Source organism: Cylas formicarius, unplaced genomic scaffold (genome assembly GCF_029955315.1).
Source record: "Cylas formicarius isolate icCylForm1 unplaced genomic scaffold, icCylForm1.1 PGA_scaffold_7__23_contigs__length_41026272, whole genome shotgun sequence".
Classification (NCBI taxonomy): domain Eukaryota; kingdom Metazoa; phylum Arthropoda; class Insecta; order Coleoptera; family Brentidae; genus Cylas; species Cylas formicarius.
This window is the reverse complement of record NW_026844352.1, coordinates 27,413,106-27,433,680: the sequence shown is the minus strand read 5'-3', so window position 1 is coordinate 27,433,680 and position 20,575 is coordinate 27,413,106. Positions and strand designations below refer to the sequence as shown.

Genomic DNA, 20,575 nt, shown 5'->3' with positions numbered 1-20,575 from the left:
GATACTGTTGGGGTTGTGGTTATAAATTTTTTTTATAGGCAAATTGAATATGTAAAAATTAGAAACACACTTAATTCCAAAACTAAAATACTGTTTGATAACTTCTGTTCAGCGAAGCTGCTATTATGTGAATGTATCAATAGTATTGTTCAATACTTAATTATAGGTATTGCAATTTTTTTTATAATCGCAAATAATATTTTGTCACTGTAAAATTTTCGTGATTTATATGTCAGGTTTTGCAATTTGCTATGCAAGTATCAATGTGTTTATCTATGAATAAAAACGTTTATTACGATTTTTTTTGTTTCTATTATATTTATTCAAATAGGTCTGTGGTATAGGTAAAATATTATAGGATTTCTGAAGAATAAACCCGTTATAAAGAAAGAGTTCTGGCTTTATTTAAAATAATATTGATGCTCATAATTTTTCATGTAACAAAAATACGTATTTGCATTTTTTGTTAGTTTCACTTGTGAAAATTTTATTCATTTGAATACGCATATATTGGGGTTTTTCGATTGCATTTTTTCCGCTCCTTAATAATAACTTATATATCTAATTCATATATAAAGCGAGCTCCCCACATTTTCAAAATATGACTTACTTTAGGAAACACCCCGCAAGCTGTATACAAATTTGGTGGCTATAGCTACAAAATGGCGATGTAAAATTCACATTGGTCATTGGTCGACAAATAATAAATAATTTGTAAAAAAAAAACATCGTTTGTCCTACTTTTTACAAAACTTCTAGGTTCCTCCTGCGTCCGTTTTTGCTGAGTCGAACTTGCTGACGTTTCGCCAACCATCGTGTTGGCTTCTTCAGTTTCAGTCAAGTTGTGAGAAAGCCAACAATCCAGAAGTTTTATAAAAAGTATTACAGTAGCCTGTGTAAGTTAGTTTGAAAAATCGTTTGTCTTGTTATCTTCAAAAATTTTTTAGATTTCGGTTAGCTTCATCGTTGACTTACAAGAACTTCTCTGATTTAATATCTAATTTCTAATTATGGGTTCATTAAAAGCTAATTGCATTAAAACGAAAAGCGATTATGTACGCTGTATACGCTTTAGTTACAGGGCCAATTATCGCAATCCTAGATTAGACTAGATGAGCTGGTGGTGCAAAGCATTGTTGAACACTAATAATCACTAACCGTAGATGATGCCCTTAATGGAACGCTAATTTCCAGTTTCTCTCTGCTAAGCTTTTTGGCCATCCACAACGAAAGTCTTTCGTCTCGAAGTGGTTCCGCCGATATCGAGTTGGCTGTGAGAAAGCCGGTGGACGAAATTGGTGTTGCATTACTGTAAGTGCTAAGTAATTGGGTAGCAGTTGGTTCGGTCCATTCTATAAGTTGATTTCGTTCGCGGGGTGAAAAATAACCAACGACGGTGCTAGTAGCTAAAAAAATTTGCTTTAAAACGAAATGACACGCTAAGTAGTACAGTAATTTTCAACATAAATAAGAAATAAAAGTTCAAATTTTCAAGAAATTATATATTATGACATGACAATTGTTTCGATAACACCGCGTCTTAATCAAATGTAATATTTAATATTTACAAACTACCTGCTACTATATATACCAAAAAATGACCATAAAACCTTAATTAATGTGTTTGTGAGAATTTAAGTTCAATAAAGAAGAGGTATTTAAATCTAATTTATCGTTAAGCAATACATTTGAATGTCTCATTTTGTTAATCTCCATGGCTTCCAATAAATTTAATTTTCTACTTTTTGTGGCTGTATGTAAAATATCAAAATTGTAGTCAAAAATGTGTTTTTCCGTGTATAAGTGTGTAGTATAATTAGAATCTAGATTATTGTTTTTAAACGCTCTTTTATGTTCGTTAATGCATTTCTTGAAGGATCTACCTGTTTGTCCAATATAATTTTTAGGGCAAGATCCACATTTTAACCTGTAGACACCTGATTTCGACTGACATTTCGATTTATTGTTTTTTAAATATTTTCCTATTGTGTTGTTAGTTCTGAAAGCTATTTTTAAACCAAATTTTGACAAATGTTTTAAAACTTTTTCGCTAGGTTCTCCTATGTATGTAATTGTTTTAAATTGTTCGTGTTTTGTATTAGGTTTCGTATAAATAGAGTTTACTGTTGTCTGTATTTGTTTTTTATTTATAATTTTATCTATAATGGACGGATTGTAGCCGTTGTAGCTTTCAGAACCAACAACACAATGGGAAAATCTTTAAAAAACAATAAAACGAAATGTCCAAAATCCCAAAAATCAGGTGTCTACAGATCCTTCAAGAAACGCATTAACGAACATAAAAGAGCGTATAAAAACAATAATCTAGATTCTAATTATGCTACACACTTAAACACAGAAAAACACATTCTTGACGACAATTTTGATATTGATATGAGACATTCAAATGTATTGCTTAACGATCAATTAATTAACAACATTAATTAAGGTTTTATTGTCATTTTTCGGTATATATAGTAGCAGGTAGTTTGTAAATATTATATTTGATAAAGACACGGTGCTGTCGAAACAATTGTCATGTGAATATATATAATTTCTTGAAAATCTGAACTTTTAGTTCTTATTTATTTTAATAAATGGATTTTCATCAAGTAAAAGCCACCTCAGTTCTACCGTAATTTTGTTTAAAACCATGCAATTAGTTAATGTTTTAGTAAAGTATATTATGCTGTTGAAAAACTATTTCCATCATTTTATCGTAGTAATCGACTCCTAAATAAACTGCTACATAATTAGATACTATTAATTACAATATAATTAACCTAGAAAGTCAAAATGTAATTATAAATATAATTAAAACTAAGAAGATTCCTTAAACCAAAATGCCTATTGGCAATATTGGGGAAAAATAAAGTCTGTTACATTAAGACAGAAAAAGTATCTTCTTAGATTTAAGATTGGGATCGAGAATATTCTTGATAACTGAGAATTTTCTGCACGTAATATTCTACATAGAACTAAAAACTTTAAATATGGGAAATGCTATTTGATAACTCTAGTAAATGCAATTCTCAATATGAGAAGCGATCACGTTTTGAATCGGTTGAAAAGGAGATCGCTCGTCACTAACTTTGCTAAATAATTAAATGGCAGCGTTGATAATTAAATGGCGGCATTTGTATAGGTTAATAAAATTTACCAAGTTATTCAAATTATAAATATTTAAGTAATGCAATGCCACAGATTTTAATAAAATAGCTAGTTGATGACATTTTTTTGACATGTAGGAACTAAAAAACTGAAAACTTAAAAAAGCTGAAAGCTTAAAAAAAAAATTACACAAACGTCGACATTGACCTGGTTACCTTTCTGGGTGCGATTCATAATACTACATTGAGACTTTTTACATCAGCGAATATCTCCTTGACGTGGTCAAAGTTATTCAAGCTACCGACATCACGTCAGTAACGTCACGCTCGGTGTCAAATGAATGTAGGCATGAATATTCGGGCATTCTCAAACCACAAAATTAACAAATAAAATGACAACAGATAAATAATCCGGAAAAATTCACATCAGTAGTGTTTAACCAACCAAAATTGATTTTTTTGACAGATCTCCCTACTCATAAACACATACATGCGAGATTAGTAAACGGAAATTTATTTGACAGCTATAATAAAGGTAGGGACGTTTCTATTTTCAAACCGTTTTGGCGTGAAATTTTCGCACCGCCGAACCCAGCCGTCAAAAACAAAGCACGATAACCTCAATAATCTCAGAAAAATGTGATAGTTCTTTTCCTTTACCACGCTGAAACGCTTGGTCGCGAATATATTGCCTTGGTCAAAACTACAACTTCTCTGACGTTATTGATTCTCATTTGAATAGGTTTATTCATATATATTCAAGACAAAGTCCATAATTTAAGTCACTATCATCGTTATAACCACCCTCACCCCCGAAACAAAAAAATCATTAATCATATAGCGCGTATTTATAATTTTCTACCCGTATTCAGATTTGAGTTTGCCCTATTAACAATCCTGGACTGGCGTGAATCTGAAGCCGGCAATGAAATCGATATTGTGCCTGTGTATGCATATTATTGTGCGGCTTACTTTCTCAACAACGCAACATTTTATCCCGTAGTATTTCAGCCATGTTGTTTTAATTATAGCAAAATGTATTAAATTTAGCACGATGGCATTATCTAATTATTAGCAAATTGCAAAGAGGGAAACAGTAATGGCAGTTATTTTTTTAACTAATTCAATTACTATTACTAAATATTTATTTTCGCGGATACTCCGCATAAAATTGAAAACCAAACATATTCTATTATATCAAAGCTTACAGGGATAGAATTCAAATCTCTAAACGCATTTCCGTGTTCCTGGCAGGATATATGAATCCTGGCAGACGTATACATGGCTTGGCAGCTTCTCCCTCTCTAGACAATTAAATACCGGCTAAATTCTATTTCAAACTAGCGCTACTTAATCGCTTCTCTACCTGCTTTCAGATCTATTTGCTATATCAATAATGATAAACAGTGACAAACGTAAGAACAGGCAACCATATGTATATATATTTTTGTGAAAATAGTTTTACAGTCCTCTTGTGGGAATAACCGCTGATTCTATGCTTGCTTACGGATTCTTTCCATATTTTGTCTACATAATGTAATAGAAAAACATTAAATATTGCCAAATATGCTTGACTAAAATGCTTATGAAAAACATTTAAATCGCTGTTTAAATGCACTAAATTGAAACATTTAAACTTGCTCTAATTGGCAACTGACATCACTTTTTAACTGCTCAGCGATAAGACCTGCTGAGTAATTTGACTTAATTGTTCAGCGGATCCACCCTTTGGAAGATACATTCTTCTCACGTCTATGTTAGTTTTGTTTTAATACAAAAGATGAAAATTATGTTATTGATAATACAATTCCACAAAAATGTTACTGCGACAAAGTTATTTGAAAGCACAATTCGATTAGCAACCCAAAGCAAATTCCGTACATATTGCTGAGTTTTTATCAAAAGTTTATGTGTTAGGTTAGCGAGAAGCATATATCTACAAAGTTCAAAAACTAGAATTAGGTATTAAAGTTCAAAATAGTACCATATACAATTACCGAAATTTATGTTGCGTGGCCTATCCGGTTTTGAGCCCCCACTGGTTCGGCATGGAAATAAATTTGGAAAACTCGCACTGAAAAAAATTTAAAGAATGTAATCTATTCTCATCGGTGCTATAATTAATTATTTTGCCGACCAAATCAATAAAATGTAGGTAAGAGTTGCATAGTATTATTATATTAGATCTTTCTGTTTTCAAATATCTGGCGCGTAACGATTTAAAAGCAAAATTAACCTTTAGTAAAGAACATGAAAAATTATATGGACAATATATTACCAAACAATGTATTATCAAATAAATTAAGAATTAAGTGCTGAATTATGTTGCCGTTCCTATATATCAGTCTCCACAATGAGAGCTGACAGCTAAGCATAAAATTTTGTATGGTCTGGAACAAACTTTTAATCATGGCCGATGAGATTTCTAGTGACTTTCTTTTAATTAAAGGATACATATATGGAAGAGTCTAAAGGTTAGATAAAGAAGCACTAGTACATAAATGCAGAAAGAGAAAACAAGTGCGTTATATTTTTTTCGCACATCAACGGTTAGGAAAATGCGAATCAATACCAAAACGAACCAATCAAAATTATTCGGGCAGAAAGTTTTTTGCATAAATTCGAATATGAAGCTTTTCTAAAACGCACACATCGCGTAATTGTTAACTAACACGGAAAACTATTTCGGTTGGATATTTGGTTGCTTAGCAACGCCGCACCGTTGCGTTCATTCCTTTTTTTGCTCGACGAGGGTTCTAGACATCTATCATTTAAACATTTTATAAAATCTCAACATCGAAATTAATAGTATATCATGCAACAAGTTTTACACTGTTTAATGAAGAGTGCCTGAAGAAGCTTATAAACGTGTTGCATATTGCAGTGTTTAATGAAACTGTATCAGTACCATGTGAACACGTATAAGAAGTTAGCTTTAGTGCGTTTTTGTAATTTGCCCCGTTGTATTTTATAAAATCCCTGGTTATATTCACGCGGAAGTTAACATTGCCACCCCTAAAAGTTGCTATTTTTGAACATTTCATTTATCGATTAGGTGTCACTTTTTTGTCGTATGGATTAAGTGCAACATTTTTTTCGAAAATATGTCGTACCGAGTTTTTTTAAATAAATCCGTGATGTTCCGCACCGTGATGCTTAGTCTAGAATCAGGAAACGCCGGGTGCGAGGGAATTTGTGTCGGAAGTAACTAATTTGAACAGAAAAGATTAAACGAATTAATAATTAACTCATTGTAAATTTATTACTTCTACTATACATATGTATATATTATTAAAAATGCCGTTTTTCCGCCATTATATTGTCTATAATAATAAATTAAGAATCAAATGGATAATTTATGTTAATTTATAAAACAACTCCAAACAATTAGTAGAACTTCCCACCATTATCATAGATGTATTTTTTTATTTATGGATTTATGGATATACTTTTAGGTTATGTGGAAAATTTATATAGATATTAGAATCTATAGTGGTTCTAGTACGGCACAAATTGATGCGCTTCGGAAATCTGTTATATATTCCTAAACATGGTAATGATCTGCGCCAATGTCTTTCTAAACAGTGATCACACATAGATAACTAGTTACTAATAAATAAATAAAAGAAAAAATATTGCCATAAAAATGCTCCATCTAAACCGAAACCTATTATTGGTTGACTCTGGTTGAAAACGAGATTACCATGTCCATCTCAATTTTGTTTTCTTCATCGCTTCAAATTTACTGTATTATCAGCAATTAAATAAACTGTAGGTACACAAAACCCCTTTTTAAAGAGCGGGAAAGAGTATTTTGCATTAGCAATATTAAATTGCAAAAATAAATTAAAAATAAAAATCAAAATATTGTTTTCTGATATTTTTTCCTTAGCTGCTAGTAATTTTGGTTTTATATGAGTATACACAATGAAATAGAAAAAGAGAATAATTAAAGAAGCCATAATGACAGTAATATGAATTCATAATTAAATTGAATGCAGAAAACAAGAAACGTGCAATTATGCCAACTGCTCAAGTGGATCCTTCTAATTTAGAATTAGAATTAGAAGCCTTTTGATTTAAGTATAAAATTATAAAATGAATAATTGTGTGAATTAGGTCATAAAGTTTTATGCAAGAGACATATATTTTGAAAATATTTGTTTAGTTTACTATTTAAAGATGATTTAATGGAAAATTTTCAAAACACTAACAAAATTTTAGAAATGCCTTATGATTTTATAAAAAATTTGACAGATAACAAATACTTCACAGATTTTACGGAATTCACAAAACTGGTGCACCAGATTTCACTAGTGATTTACCCCTAGCATAGACAATATGAAAAGTGAAAATTTTGACTAAAAGGACCATCTAAAACAGCATATGAATTAAAAATTGCACATTTTAAGGGAGTTGTGAAGTTAATATTATCGTTATGAAAAGTATTGTGATTTTCCTGCTGATACGACTAATTTGCGAGAAAAAAATTACACCCAATCCATAAACAAAATATTGTGAAATTTCAAGTTTTGAGGGTGATAATGCTAATTTCCGTGTGAAGTTAGAATCACGTTGGATTAATACAATTAATACATACATAAACCATTAAAAAATTGCAAATGGTAACGGTAACTTCCTACACGTCATTTTAAGACGTCAGAGAATCACTTCGTTTCCAGTACTTTAGTCACGAGTTTGGTTGCAATCGAAAATGTTCGGTTAATTTTAAACACTGATGGTGTTCTGACGTTTGTTATTTCTGACAGTTACGTGTTGTTGTTTCGCAATAAAAATAGTAAAGGTCGTTGCCAAACTTTTACAGTCATTCGTTACTCTCTGATTTAGAAACTCGTGACTAAAGTGGCGTTTATCAAACTTGTTGCATGAATTACTATGATCAATCAAGCGTTAGGGGGTTAGAACGAACTTAAGGTACAGTTCCGAGCGGTAATCGTTTTACCTTAAATAATTTTTCGCTTGTCCATGAGCACTAAAACAATCATCTCCTATCTCCTGAGGTGGAGCGGAAGGGGCAAATATCGATACAACGTCATTATTCAGTAATCTCAGTTCGTCTTGGTATGCAATCTTCATATCAGAATCCGAAGGCGCCTCTCGAGCTTGTCCCAAATCGTGCACGGGTTTGTTCTCGTTAGGAGGTCGCTGTGGCAAATTAAGCGACTTATTGGATCCCAAACTCGAACGTCTCACTCGCGGTGCGGGAATCGGGGCCGCGAGATTGACAGCCGACACTTCCTTTTTCTCCTGTCGATCCTTTAGGGAAAAAGGCATCGTTGTTTGACACCTTCCAATGTTCCTCTTGCGTCTTGCGGGCGGCGTCGGTATTGGTTTCGATATTACGGAAGGCCCGGATTCGAAATCCATTTTCGACGAGCATTTTCTTCTTCATTTGTAAAATTTTAAATATCGTTACTTGCGGCGTTTTAAAATAACAGCAAAAATAGCGACAAAAGACGAACGCAACCTATATTACATATCTCTGCTGCTACAGCTATTTTTAATATTTAATAAAAAATTTATCAGAAGAGCACTTCCCGACTATTTAGAAATATTCCAAAGCAATACCTGTTCATAAGAGTGGCAGTAAGATTGATATCATAAACTACCGACCCATATAAATTATTTCTATTCCAGGCAATTATAACAGAGGAATTACTTTTTAAACTTGGGTACGTTTTTGGGGAAACGCAACATGGAATTTTAAGGGGTAGGTGCGTCGCCACAAATCTCTCACTGCATGTTCAGGAAGTGTCTGACGCGTTGGACAATAGAATGCAAATGGATTCTGTGTACACCGATTTCTCCACGTCATTCGATGAAGTACATCATCCTATAATGTTAGTAAAACTTAAAAACTTCGGTGTGCACGGTTCTCTTTACAAAACGCTTCAATCATACATTAGTTCTAGAACTCAGCTTGTTGAGTTAAATGGAACTAAATCTAAATCTATTGATATCACGTCTGCCATACCTCAGGGATCGCACTTGGAACCTATTCTGTTTTCTTTGGTCAAAGCGAACGCCGCTAAATGTTTTCGTTTTGCAAAATTGTCAGGAACATCGACGCAAGTTTCAGGAGGTCCTTGATACATTTTACGACTACTGCTTAAAAAATAGACTGTTTTTAAATGTTGACAAATGTTGCAGTAAATTAAAAAATGATATAACTTTTGATTAGAAATTCAATAGAGTAAGTATTAAAGAAGTAAAGCATATCAGGGATCTTGGAGTAACTATAGACACAAAACTGAGTTTTGAAATTCATTTGAAAACATAGTAAAAAAGGCTGACAGAAACTTGGGTTATATTAGAACGAATAGCAAAGAATTAAAAGATCCCAAGTCGCTGGTCGTACTCTATAACGCCAATGTGCGGTCCCATCTTGAATTGAGTCACCAATATCACAAGTATGTAAACAGAATTGAAACCATTAAAAAAAAAATTTTTTTCACGAATTTTAGATATAACCACAATAGGTGTATCGTATGAAGCAAGACTTGGAATCTACCATATGGCAAATTAGGCAAATAATATATAGTACCATTTTATGAACAATATTGTTAATAACAGAGTAGACTGTTCAAAACTGTTGGAAAAATTCTCGTTTGATGCTAGGGTGGTAATGACTAGAACGTCTGCTTTATTCTATGCGCCACCAATGTCTCTTTTGCACAGAAATTATAACAGTTATTTTTTGCATATAGATATTTTTGCTTTGTCACTCAATCATTTAGGAGTCAAGCAATAGGAGTATTTACTAGGACTAAATTAAATTTATTTCTACATTCTCTCATGTTTTTCTTTATTTGTGGGTTTAAAAATAGTTTTGCTTACACTTCTGAATTAAGATAAATGTATTTAGTTTTAATGTACCTTTGTAAATTGTAACGTTAGTTCGTCATGTTAGGGTATTTTGTTATAATAAATACATTTTCAAACTATGGGCGTTACATGATAAAATCTTGTTAACTTGGAGCAAAGGCGCTAAAATTATTTGGACACAACAATGCATACTGAGGTTACACAACTTTACAATGTTCTGGACGCGTATTTCAGATGTAACCAAAGTTTACAGAATAAGGCCGAACGCACACGACATTATTTGTCCGGAACAACATAAACCTTGCGTTGTGTCGCGGTATTTTTAAGATGCCGAAGAAAAAAAGAGAGAAGCAGAGCATTTTGGTTACATCCAGTAAATAGCGTTTATTAAAAGGGCAAGTCCAAAGCTTTTTATTTACGTTTCTGCTTGAATATTCAGCTATCGTTCCGCCATATAAATCTCTTGTTTTCTTTACTGCTAAGATAAGTTCTTCATTCTTTATTTCCATTGTACTAGTAAGCCAACTTGAAGAGCAAATATAGTATTCGCCAAATTATCTATACTTAGACCAGAAATATAGTGCCTGATTAACTTTTATTACTCCAAAACCACAGTCCCTTATAGAACACCCTGCCGAGCAGACCCTCACCCGTAACCATTCCAGGACCGTGTTAGACATGTATCTACCTACACTAACAAGCGGGATATAAGTATGTTTTCAATCTTTTTCCCCGATCAATTCTTCAAACATGTACATAAAAAAATTAGTACAAAGTAATATCATTATTTATACTTTTTTTTTTGAAAAATCATTATTTATATACAAAATATTAAATATAATAATAATGAAGTATCAGTCATGTTTTCTTCTTTTATTACTCATTTTTCACAGTTAGACAGACCAGCTTTGTACTGATATTTTAGCTAGCTCTTGCCGAATTACGTTTATGGTACTATCACTAAATTTTGGTCTAGTGTTATTTCTTCTTATATGCGCTTTCAACTCAGACCAAATCATCACAATCGAGTTAAATATACAATGATACTGGGGTAATCTCCGTTTTGTTGTGATATCGAATCGATTTTGTAGTCTTTCTTAAAATGTTTTATTTTTAATAATTCCAGAAGTTTTTTTCGTGTTCAAAATATAAATCGTTTTCGTACAGAAATTCTTATTTGAAGAAGTATTTGGAATTTTTCTAATTCGGGGTGAATGATAGGAGGCTTTATTTGGTAACAGTTCTCTTATTTGGTCTCAGTCCTCAAATATTTCTGCGGTCATGTTTTAAATTAATTGATTTTAAATTGATAAAAAACAGGAACCTTCAAAAAATGTTTAATTGTAAGATTCAAATAAATATTTACATGTATTCTTATGACGTACCTTTATCTAATGCGAATATAATCCAATATAATCCAATACAATCCAAAAAGACTGTTATGTACAAATCGAAGAACTATGTAGAAGACACAAAAATACAAGAAGAAGAATGTTGTTAATAGACAGGCACACAAAAATGATTATTTTCACACTCACCTGTAACTATCCAGTGAAAACAGCCTCGTAGGGTCAAAGATCGAGAGTCAGATACATAAATATGTACTTACTGGAAGGATTACAGTCAAATACCTCCGTAATATAGACGAACATATTGCAATTTAGATCAAACTCTTAAGAACGATACCTATCATCTGATGTTAAAGTAAACGCTTCTATTTATTAGAAAATACCCGGTAGCATTAATGCTTAATCAAATTTATAATGAGCCGTTTACGTTTCAAATAAAAATTTCAAGTTTCTTCAAATATGCGTTACGGTCCATCTCAGGTAAGACCTACTGAATGCAGAATAAATATCTGTTGGGATGGGTTTTACCACGGTCCTGCGAAGGTCTGCTTAAAACATCAAGGCAATAAATGCACTATATTTTTGGTCGTATTATAACTGACGAGCTATCCTATAAGGCACATTGGTAAATTTCTTAAGAATTACGCAGATCATTTAAAAATAAATGACGACTGAAACGTTTGTAATCACGAAATATTTTGAGTGCTCGCGTGCTCTGTAACAAACATTTATTTGCTCAACATGCTGCAACTTTTTTGAAGTTACAGGCAAATTCGCATGTCAACCTATAAATTGGTTGTCTATCGTGTGCTTTAGACCTAATACATATATAAATTGCTTCACTCGGGGTCACGCGCACGACTGCACAACTACCTACCGGCCCCGTACCGCTGCTGGTGCAGTTAAGCACCAGAATCTGTACATAGGAGGTTTCATCTCTCGTCGATCGGTTTCTGCAGTTAGATACTGAGTGTGCGCAAAAAAGAACAAATTAAAGTTTATGGATCGGTTTGATAAACTTTAATTATATCCTCGCTTTACTGCATTATTTATGGCTGTATTCCCAAAACTATATGTAAGGGTTTTTTTTGCACTTTCAGGAGTCTAAACAAAGCTTAAATGAATGGAGACCACTGCTCGCCTAAATGTAAATTAATTACCTTTTAGTCCAGGATAGTTAGTGATTTTATTTAATAATATAACCCAATATGGCTAAAATTGAACTGAGCTGGCTTTTACTAAAAGTTCATATATTTTGACATGACTATTGTTATCTTTATCAAATTTCATTTGATAAATACACGGTGTTGTCGAAACAATTGTCATGTCAAAATATATAATTCCGTGAAAATCTGAAGTTTTAGTTCTTATTTATTTCGATGTGGCGAAAACGTTACAAAAATAAAAACAATATTTCCAATCAGTTAGTTTTATTCGTCCGAGTTAAAGTTTTCCTCTCGATCATATCACATCATTATATACAAAGGTTGACTTTCCTCTCAAATTCGCCAGTCAAGCTTTAAAAATGTGTAGAGTAAACACTAAATTGAAAGCTGTCACTTATGACATTTAAAATATAAAAGGCTCAATTTGGTAGTTATTGGACTGGGCTGTTTTAAGGTATAATAATAACAGTATTGTTAAAAATGTCTTTAAAAATTCTTCTGGTAAAACAATTCTTATATACGAGCTAAAGTCTGCGTTTAATCTCCGAATGTCAAAATGTCCGTCCAGTCAAGTAAGAGTCGAATAAAAATGTAATAAATGGTTCTTTTTCACTGAGAAAAAGGTGATTCAAGTCTCCTTTCATTTATAAAACACCGAATCTTAAATACTTTATCATCCCGATCGATATTTTGGATGACAATAAACATCTAAAGCAGGCACTGCGCTTTCAAGTGAAGCGGACTGCGAGTGAGACAACTTTATATATTATTCTGTAAACTTTGATAAAACTTTTAAACAGCTATAGAGATTTACACATACTATACCAGCATGGAATATTGTAGTCAAATTATAAGGTTTTCAAAGTGTGTTGAAACGTGCTAAGTTGTCGTAAGGAGTGAACCCATTTTCAGTTTAACTCGAAATGATGGCAACCTTATAATTTCATAGGGAAATCTGCAATTTGGTTTTAGTTTTCGAAATCTAGGTGAAATTCTCGTTAAAATAATGTATCAAACGTTAACATTTGTTTGCATAATAGCCGCCATTTGGTGATCTTGTTGTCTAGAACATGTCATATATAATTTTGAGAATGCAACGTAGATTGGGAACATCGAAACAAGATTGGGGGTGTACATTTCAAATTTCAAGGTAAATATCATTTCAGGTTAAACAAGCTTGCTTTTGAAAAATCGTCACTGAGAGGGGCAAGTGCGTAGCGCGAAGCAGCTTTTTATTATAAAAGGAACGAACTTCGCGATTTCGTGTGGTAAAGGGACGCATTGTTTTTCTATCGTGATCCTGCGGACCACTATGGAACTTTCTCAAAATCGATGTAATTTAATTGTTAATTAATGTCCTTCACATTTCGTCGAACTTCAAAGTTACAGCAAATATTGGTAAATATCAAAATTTGCACAAATAATAGCGTTGTCGAATGACATTTTTTCAAATATCTCACGCTTTGTATAATTGACGAAACCTGAAACGATCACGACATGGTTTACGATACATCTTTAACGATTTTTCATTTATCGCCAATAATTTTTTATATTTTAGATTTTTTGCTCATAAATTACACACCCTGCATATGATACAATCATTGTTCGAATAGAGGTTATAGCCCTGGATTTTCCACGCGTCCTGGTTCAAGAATTTTTTGAAAATAGTAAATGGTTTTCGAGAAAATAAGTTTTTTCTGAAACCATGCAGTGTGCCGTAATAATCAATGACGTCATGTCGTCTTGACAGTCCAAGAAATAGCGATTTCAATATGAATTTTTTTCAAATATCCCGAGCAGCGTATGTGATAGACGAAAACAGCAAATACAAAAATTGTAGCTCTTAATGCGGCCTATGACATCGTTTGAACCAATTAGCCATATTTTTTACGATTTTTCATTTGCGGCTAGTAATTTACTCTGTAAAAAAACAATTTTCTAGGTCTTGTAGATTTTTGCCTATAATTTGAAAACCCTGTATATAATCGAAAAAATGTCTGAAATAAATGAAAAATGATGTTTTTTGTAGACCCTTACACGCGCGATTTTTTATTTTTTTAGAATACTTCCCGACCCCCCAGCCCCCCATTTTCAATAGATTCCGTCACGGAACAAAGCTGCATATATGTGCCAAATATGAAGTCGATTGCTTCAAATTTCAAACACTTGTTTCATAGCAAGGCAAAAAAAAGAGGGACGGCGTCGGATCAGGGCCATTTCTTATAAGCTTACGTGCCTCGTGGAGGGTTAAAAAGGAGGCAAATTTCAATTTTGTAGCTCCAACGGTTCGAAAGTTATTCAGGGAAAACCAAAAAACGACAAACGGACAAACACGGTGATCATTTCTGTACCAACGGCGATCCCATTATCCCGTTATCGAGATATAAAATTTTTATACGAGCGCAGATACTTTCGAAAATTCTATTTCGTCGATTTTCGAAAGTAACAAGATGTTGGTTCAACATATTATATTAAAATCAAAAAATCAATACGTTAAGTTGTATAGATTATATTTACTAAGTCATTTTATTTATTTATTGAAATTTGTAATTTGAAATACGATTAATTATATAAATGGAGAGATTCCATTTTACTTTTTGATAGCCCTGTATTTTTATTTTTAAAATATCAATACGGAAATCAAATTTAACAAAATTCAAAATATATTATACCGCGTGTTCTATTTAAAATAAGAAAGTTGTTACTTGTACACGAAGATACAAACACGCGGCATACAATACAATATTTTAAAAGTATAAATGAATCCAAACAACATTTATGTCTAAGGTTAGTAGACTGTAAATTTTGATAAAATTGAAGCTAGAAATAACGCGGCGATTTAAATAATAATATATTGATGTACCGAAACGAAAAATGACAATCTCTTTTCTTCTTGGCCTACCTTGATGCAGCTCTGGCTTTTGACTGGCACAATTTCGCAATACTTGACGACACTCGAGATTTTAATTCTGGCCAGCGGAAAATGCTCTCAGGTTAGTCTTTACCTGAGTCGTATTGGTCCCAATCACAGCGGAGTACGACACCGCAGCTAAATACGAGTTTTTTCTGGCCATATACCCAGTGAGATTTTCACCAAAATACGCGGAGAATATAACCGCAGCAATTAATTAAATGAAAACCAATTTCAATTTGCTCGACATAAAAATTCCCGAATTATCAAAAACTACGGAAAAATAAAAAGAAAAAACAATTCCGATTAGACGGAACAATTATAATTACTAAATTAGATATTAACAAGTTTCAATTTCGAACGTTCCCATTGGGTGAATCTGGCAACATTGTATTTGCGACAATATTTCAAAATGAATTAATCGACTCACCCCTTACGGTAAGTTTTATGGAAACTAGATACTATTTTTTTTACAGAGAACTAAACGCAAAAACGTTCAAACAATTTACACAAAAATGTCATACCATTGCCCGGTACAATAACCGAATGTAGACAACGTACACGACCGAAATAAAATAGCGAACAAGTATCAAATCAGTTAACAACGAAATGACCTTACGTTTTCATTTGAATGCAATATATCTGCGATCTACCGTAACAACTTTTTCAACACGTAGGTATACCTACATCATCCCACATTGATACTACCCAAACACTATTCCGCGTATAAAACAAACGGGTCAGAGACTCACGCGGTGAGTTTTCTAATTCTGAACGGGATTTAATAATATAAGCGAGAAGTTATTCGGGTTCTTGGCGACACAAGTGGCTTTAAATCTAAAACAGGGGAACGGCTAATTTCGGAGGACGCTTTCAATTTGTGGGGTTCTAAAATAAACTCTATCGATAAATTTACGCATTGTCAACGAAAATAGATTATGTATAGGTATTTACTTTTCCTGTTAAATAAATCAAGAATATGCTATAAAATATGCAAAAAATAACACAAATTTGTATTGGCCTTTTTTTTTAATCAGCTTGAAATCTGATCTGATCAAACATTTATAGTGTCGGAATGAATGGCAAATTAAAATGACAAATACGGACAGTGTAATCAATAAACATTAACTACGATTGTATTATGGAGAGGTTGCAGCGTGAAATCTAAAATGGAAATCTCAACGGTCTGATAGAAAAATGAGGCAAATTTTGCAATAGAAAAAGAAGGATAATAATGAGGTCTTTGACTTGCTCATTTATATAAATGGGAGAATTATATTGATATAAAAATACCAACTGATTTTTCTTTATTATTTACTTATAAAACTAAAAATCGTATGAAAGCCTTAGTTATACATATTGTAACTCTATGAAATAAAACGATTTACCCATTTGGAAAAATGTTTATTAATTAATACCAGCACAAAATTATTGTTAGGTATTCTGCATACACAACATTGATACCGTTAAAATAGTCAAAAGTGGGAAAAAGTCAGAAATTAATAATTATAGACCTGTGGCAATCATTTACGCACCGAGTTAAATTTTTGAGAACATTTTGTATAAATCCATCTTTTCTCATATATCAGAAGTAATACATCTAAACCAGCACGGCTTTAGAGGAAGAAGAGAGAAGAGGAGAAGAAGATCGACAGAGATCAACTTAACCAGCTTTTTACATAAAATAAATGAATCCATCGGTAGATAACAATAAACAAGTAGACGTTATATTTACAGATTGAGTTGACCAAAAATTGGATCCTTTTGGTGTCCCTGTCGATATTCTGTATAGTCATACGAATTTGTCCCCATTTTCAGGCGTTCCGCAGTGCTCGAATCTGGGTCCACTGTTTATTAATAAATGACCTGCCAAATGTTCTTCAGAATTCTGAGTGTGAATTATTCGCAGACAACTTTAAATTTTATAGAGTTATTAGGGATTAAGAAGACTGTCTTTTAGTCCATGAGGATACGCATAGAGCACAAGAATAGGCCAATAAAAACAAATTAAACTTTAATGTACAAAAATGTTTTAAATTTACGTTTACATGAAAAAAATAAGCTTCGAAACCCACGAAACGAAAAGGGGCGTGTGTACTAGTAAGAAGTATACTTTAGTACGATTCGAAATAGAAAAAATTCAGAAGAAATTTTTACACTTTTTATAATATAATAAACATGGAATATACATATTTGAAATACCATATCAAACTTTACTTTAAGAATTTCGTTATGAAACGCTATAATCAAAACGTTTTTTTTATAAATTAATTCATTATGAAATTGATTGGGAAATGGACATTAATTCCACCAATTCATTCAAAAACCACTTAAAAAAGGTAGCACTTAGTACCTAAAGTATTGTATTTAGTGTTACCTGTAAATACAAGGAACTTTTCCTTTTTTTTTCTCTCTCTCTTTTTGCGATAACGTGCGGTTAATGTACATAAGATTTGAGTTTGTAATCTGTTATTGGGCTGCGAAGTCTGTTGATTGCAATTAAATAAATGACACAACAAAAATGGCTGGTCAATTCCACGACGTAATTCATACATAGAACATTTTCATGGGAGCATCGAAAGATGAAAAATATTTGTCTATTCTTTTGTCAATTATGCACTTATCACGCGTGTCAATCTAGGATGTCTTTTTCTTTACCCACGGTCGCGAGTCACTTCCGGTAATTTTCTCACGGGTTTGTGTGAATATATTGGTATGTTTTGCAAAAATGTATCCAAAAAATGGTCGTCACTGATTTATTAAGCATTCGTTCCGCTTGTGCCAAATATCAAACTCTTGACTAAATCGACGTTTACAATTATTTTCCAAAGAAAATTCACTTAAAAAAAAGAACATTTTGTTAGTAACGAATTTAATTTGGTAATATTTACAATATTCTACCCAAAATTCTTTACGCAATTTATAAACATTCTGAATGTACAAAACTTGTGGTTAGAGGTGACATTGTCATCATATTTTCATACTAGGGTCGCAATTAGTAGACGAAAGGTAGGGTCGGGTCCACCAACATCAAAAGGTTTATCTCCCATCGACTCAGTCGCCTGAGAATTCAAATTATACGCTATATGAAGCGTAAACCGTTTAAAACCAACCCGTCTCTTCTCCGCAAACCAAAAATTCACGAGTGTGATAACACGATTACCATCTTCACAAATATTTTACGTAAATGCTAACGGAATTTCCAGAAGAATTAACTTATTAGCGAAAGTTGATCAAAATAGTGATTTTGTAATATTTTAAAAACAATCAATAAACAATTCATATTTTCCGTGCAGAAAAGCTGAAATCAGAAACGGCTTTATTGGTACTAAAACTTTACAACGTTTAGATGGAACGGCATTTATTCGGGCCGATGTTAGTACCTAACGTTAAAGCGACAACGTTTTGTGATCAAAATCTTTATGGATCGTAAATTTAAGTGGAGTTCATTTTGGAAAGAAAAATACGTGTGATTTTGGATTTCATTACCGACTTCTTAGGCTATGCGCAGTATTCATATTTCGGAAAGTATGGTAGCCACCCCTTTGTAAAACCCAGATTGTGAATTATTATCCCCGAAACCCAGTAGCTGGCAGTAACATGGTTTCTTCAATTTTTTTGAAAAACCCGAAAAGAAACGTAATTTTTCAAATAATTTAATATTAAGATTCTAGGGAAAATAATAAAAAAGAGACTCAGTCGAAGGGTAAGCCAAACGATGTGACGCAATTGAACGCGGTATACCATAAAAGCAATTCAAAATCTTCTTATAATATGTTCCAATAAGAGTCATCAGAACTTACTTTGCATAATCTGTATCCACGTTTTTTATTCACTTTTTTCAATATACGTTATACCTTACACAAATATGTAACAATAACAAGATTTTTTTTAGAAAACTGCTTTTATTTCGAAAATTTAGATATTCAAATATATTTTAAACGAAAGCGCTTATAATTATCTATCAGAATATTTGATAATAAACCGGCTATTCTATTTGTAAAAAAATGCTTTCTGTAAAAAATACTTTGAACAACGCAGAGGATACTCTAGAGGGAACTATTTAAATATAAACTGCAGCAATGCACAGGGTGTCCCGAAATTAGTGGGCCAAACTATAACAGCATATTCTACGTGCAAAATAAATCCTAGTGTTCTATATAAACATGTATCGAGAAACGCCCCCTAACAGACCCTAAAAGGAATATTTCTGAATTAGGTTGAGAAAAGGTTTTGAAATGTTGATACACTGAATCTGATTCGAAAATCATAAAAGTCAAATTTTGCAAATTTCAGTAACGTTTTGTGGGTCAACATTTACACTTTTTTCTTATAAAATCCAAAACGTTGTGTGAGAGAAAGTTCCAATTGGTTGATATCGCTAGGATGGACCGTTTTCGAGGAAAACGGATTCGAAAAATACGCCGTTTAGCATCCCCACATTATTTATTCATCAAAAATTGAAAAGTATGCCTTGAAACCGGATTGATGCGTTTTTTATTTATTAATGTCCATATTATGGCTCACTAGCTAATATTTTTATGAAACATAAAATTATATTAACCAGTAAGTTTAATTCACTTTCCATTACTTAGAATACATAGAATCTGGCAGTGATTATTCCTAATTTGATTTCTAGCAACATTAATTCGCCTTAATAACTCTTCTGGCATACATAGAATTACATATATTATCCCAATCTAGTGCGTTTACGTCAGACGACGTCAAATTTACTTTGCCACCTCGTCCTATGCCTCATCGTAATCCCCCCCTTTAAACCTCTTTTACACCTTGTCCAAAGTGCACCATTATGCTAACAGAACATCTTCAAGCGAGTAGGTATAGGAATATTCTCTAACAATGCGACCAGATGATTTTTATGGAAATTTAAGTAAGAATTAGCATTTTTTCTATTTGGCAAAATGAAATGACCCATCAAACATTGATAGAAAACCCATTTAAAAAGTTGATTCTTCTGAACAACCGTCGGATTCGTATTATTATTATTAAGAAATGCGAGTTGTGAGTGATAAAGGCTTTATGTTGCCCTAAGGAGCGGCTGGTGCGTATGCACTGCAGTGCTGCTGAGGTCCCAAAAAATTAAGAACTTCCAGAATAAAATCATAATTAAATAAAATAACTTAAATTTTCTTTTATCAACAATAAAATTCATAACATTTCGCATTCCCACCG

At 32.5% G+C, this 20,575-nt stretch overlaps 1 protein-coding gene across 1 annotated transcript in view; it reads right to left on the bottom strand.

Moving 5' to 3' along the window:
• LOC132705744 (liprin-beta-1-like) overlaps positions 1–8,513 on the bottom strand; it is a 39,614-nt gene extending 31,101 nt beyond the window's left edge. The window contains exons 1-3 of the mRNA XM_060676605.1: positions 8,074–8,513; positions 5,108–5,184; positions 1,159–1,406 (exon numbers count right to left, since the gene is read on the bottom strand). Of these exons, the coding sequence (XP_060532588.1) occupies positions 1,159–1,406; positions 5,108–5,184; positions 8,074–8,498 (750 nt within the window). The 5' untranslated portion in view covers positions 8,499–8,513. The remainder of the gene's footprint in view (positions 1–1,158; positions 1,407–5,107; positions 5,185–8,073) is intronic.
• Between the last annotated feature and the right edge of the window lie 12,062 nt (positions 8,514–20,575).